This window comes from Lycium ferocissimum, chromosome 12 (assembly GCF_029784015.1).
Source record: "Lycium ferocissimum isolate CSIRO_LF1 chromosome 12, AGI_CSIRO_Lferr_CH_V1, whole genome shotgun sequence".
In the NCBI taxonomy this organism is placed as follows: domain Eukaryota; kingdom Viridiplantae; phylum Streptophyta; class Magnoliopsida; order Solanales; family Solanaceae; genus Lycium; species Lycium ferocissimum.
The window spans coordinates 38,371,081-38,372,929 of NC_081353.1; the positions used below are offsets into that span (position 1 = coordinate 38,371,081).

The following is a 1,849-nucleotide window of genomic DNA, read 5'->3' on the forward strand; positions in this document are numbered from 1 at the left end:
ATTATACTTTTGAAATTATGGGTTTAATTACAATCTATTATTTATTAAAATTTTGAAATTTTTTTACATATATTTTTATGCTTTATGTCAAACAGCTGAATTCATATGAATCAGTACTCATATTCTCCACCCGCTACTGATTTTAACCTATTGTAATGTATCTTCTATTTAATTTTTTTGGTTACGTTATTAGTCTCTCTTCTTCTTCTTCTTTTTTTTTTTGTGATCGATTACTTATATTTATAGCTTAGGTGATTTGGTAGTATAAAAATTATTTTATACTATAGAAGTTAAACAATATTTATTGTGGAAGCTAAACTATAGTTTATATTATAGAAGAGAAAGTAAACTTGACAAGCTCCCCACCAAACCCCGTATATATAAACAAAGAAGCTTAGCTAAAGTCTTGAAATAATTCATTTTCAACAAGTCCAATTTGTGCAATGGAAGGACTTATTCCATTAGTGTACAAGACCATTAAGAGAAGCAAAACTCGTCGGAGATATGAATGTCTCTCTTTTGGTGCTGCTAACACTTATAATGTTGAAAATTTCTATCCAAATAATGGTTACTTCAATAGTACTAATAAAGAGTATGAAATGTCATCAATTGATGATCACAAAGTGGCTGATGGTGGTGGTGGTGGTGCTGGTCAGGTGGAGAACAACCGCCACCGACGAACGCAGTCCCTCCACGTGGCATATACTGGCGGAGTTTTGCCGGAGGATAGTACTCCTGTGAAGGATAAACAACTTGTGAGATTCAGAAGTCACCGTAGAATGTTTTCATGTGTAACTGGTGGATGAAGAAGAAAAAAGAGTATACCTCTCTATACTTTTGTTGGATTTCAATTTGTTTTTTATATGCATCTAATACTCGAAAATTACTAGCTCGATAATTTAGATTTGTGTCCCCTAAGGCTCAATATAGAGGAAATTCTTCCCTCGAACCTGGGATTGCTGGTGATTAAGGATGAAGAATTCTCATTCATACTAGCTATCAGGAGCTACGGGTTCAGTGGAATAAATTCAATAGCTTTGGCCAAAATTGTGTATTTGTGCTAAGATATCAACTTAATATGTATATATATAATTTATCAAAAATCCAGTTATAAGTTGTCTTTTCAAGAATTCAGAATTCATAAACTCTACATCCCACCACATTCTTGGTGGTTTTCAATTGTTTTTAGTTGTATTCTCTTCCATAAATAGGTATACTTGAAAAATAAATACATGATTGTTTTTATAAATTGCATATTTGTGGTTAAAAAATATGTGTATAGATAATATTCCCCGAAAGTGAGTCAAAATAGGACTTACTATAGCAAGTCCTCTTGTAATTGTAGAGTAATTAATGTTGAGAAGTTCAGATTTGCAACAATGGTCTTCTTCTTCTTGCTGCTGCTGTTTTTTTCTGTTAAAGTCCTCTGAATTTCCTAGCATCTACCAGAAATTGCTTTGATTAAAAAAATACAAATTATTGGCAACAATATAAATACTTGGAACAGGGGCGAAACTACAAGTTTACTTAACAAAACCAGTAGCTTTGACCTAAATTTTATATGTATTTGGGTTTAATTAATTTATAAAGAACTCATAAACTTAAAGTCCTAACTCCATCTGACTTTGAAACAAGTTTTGTTTCATTAACCAACTGGATGTGTAAAGTCTGAGTGGCTGTTATTTTCCTAGCTAAAATGGGGTAGGCAGGTCACGTTTAATTAGACTAATTTGTTGCTCAAACAACATTTGCTTGTCTTTTGCTATGTTTTCACATACTATTTAAAGTCATTAGTGGCAGTGGCAGTCTATTTTTTAGGCCCTTAATGGAACTTGGTTGCTTTCTTTAA

General features: G+C 32.2%; 1 protein-coding gene across 1 annotated transcript; it reads left to right on the forward strand.

Moving 5' to 3' along the window:
* Positions 1 to 348: 348 nt before the first annotated feature.
* Positions 349 to 1,398, forward strand: LOC132040562 (uncharacterized). Its single transcript, XM_059431210.1, has one exon. It carries the CDS (start codon positions 444 to 446, stop codon positions 804 to 806), a length of 363 nt encoding a protein of 120 aa, XP_059287193.1. The 5' UTR covers positions 349 to 443; the 3' UTR covers positions 807 to 1,398.
* The last annotated feature ends 451 nt before the right edge of the window (positions 1,399 to 1,849 follow it).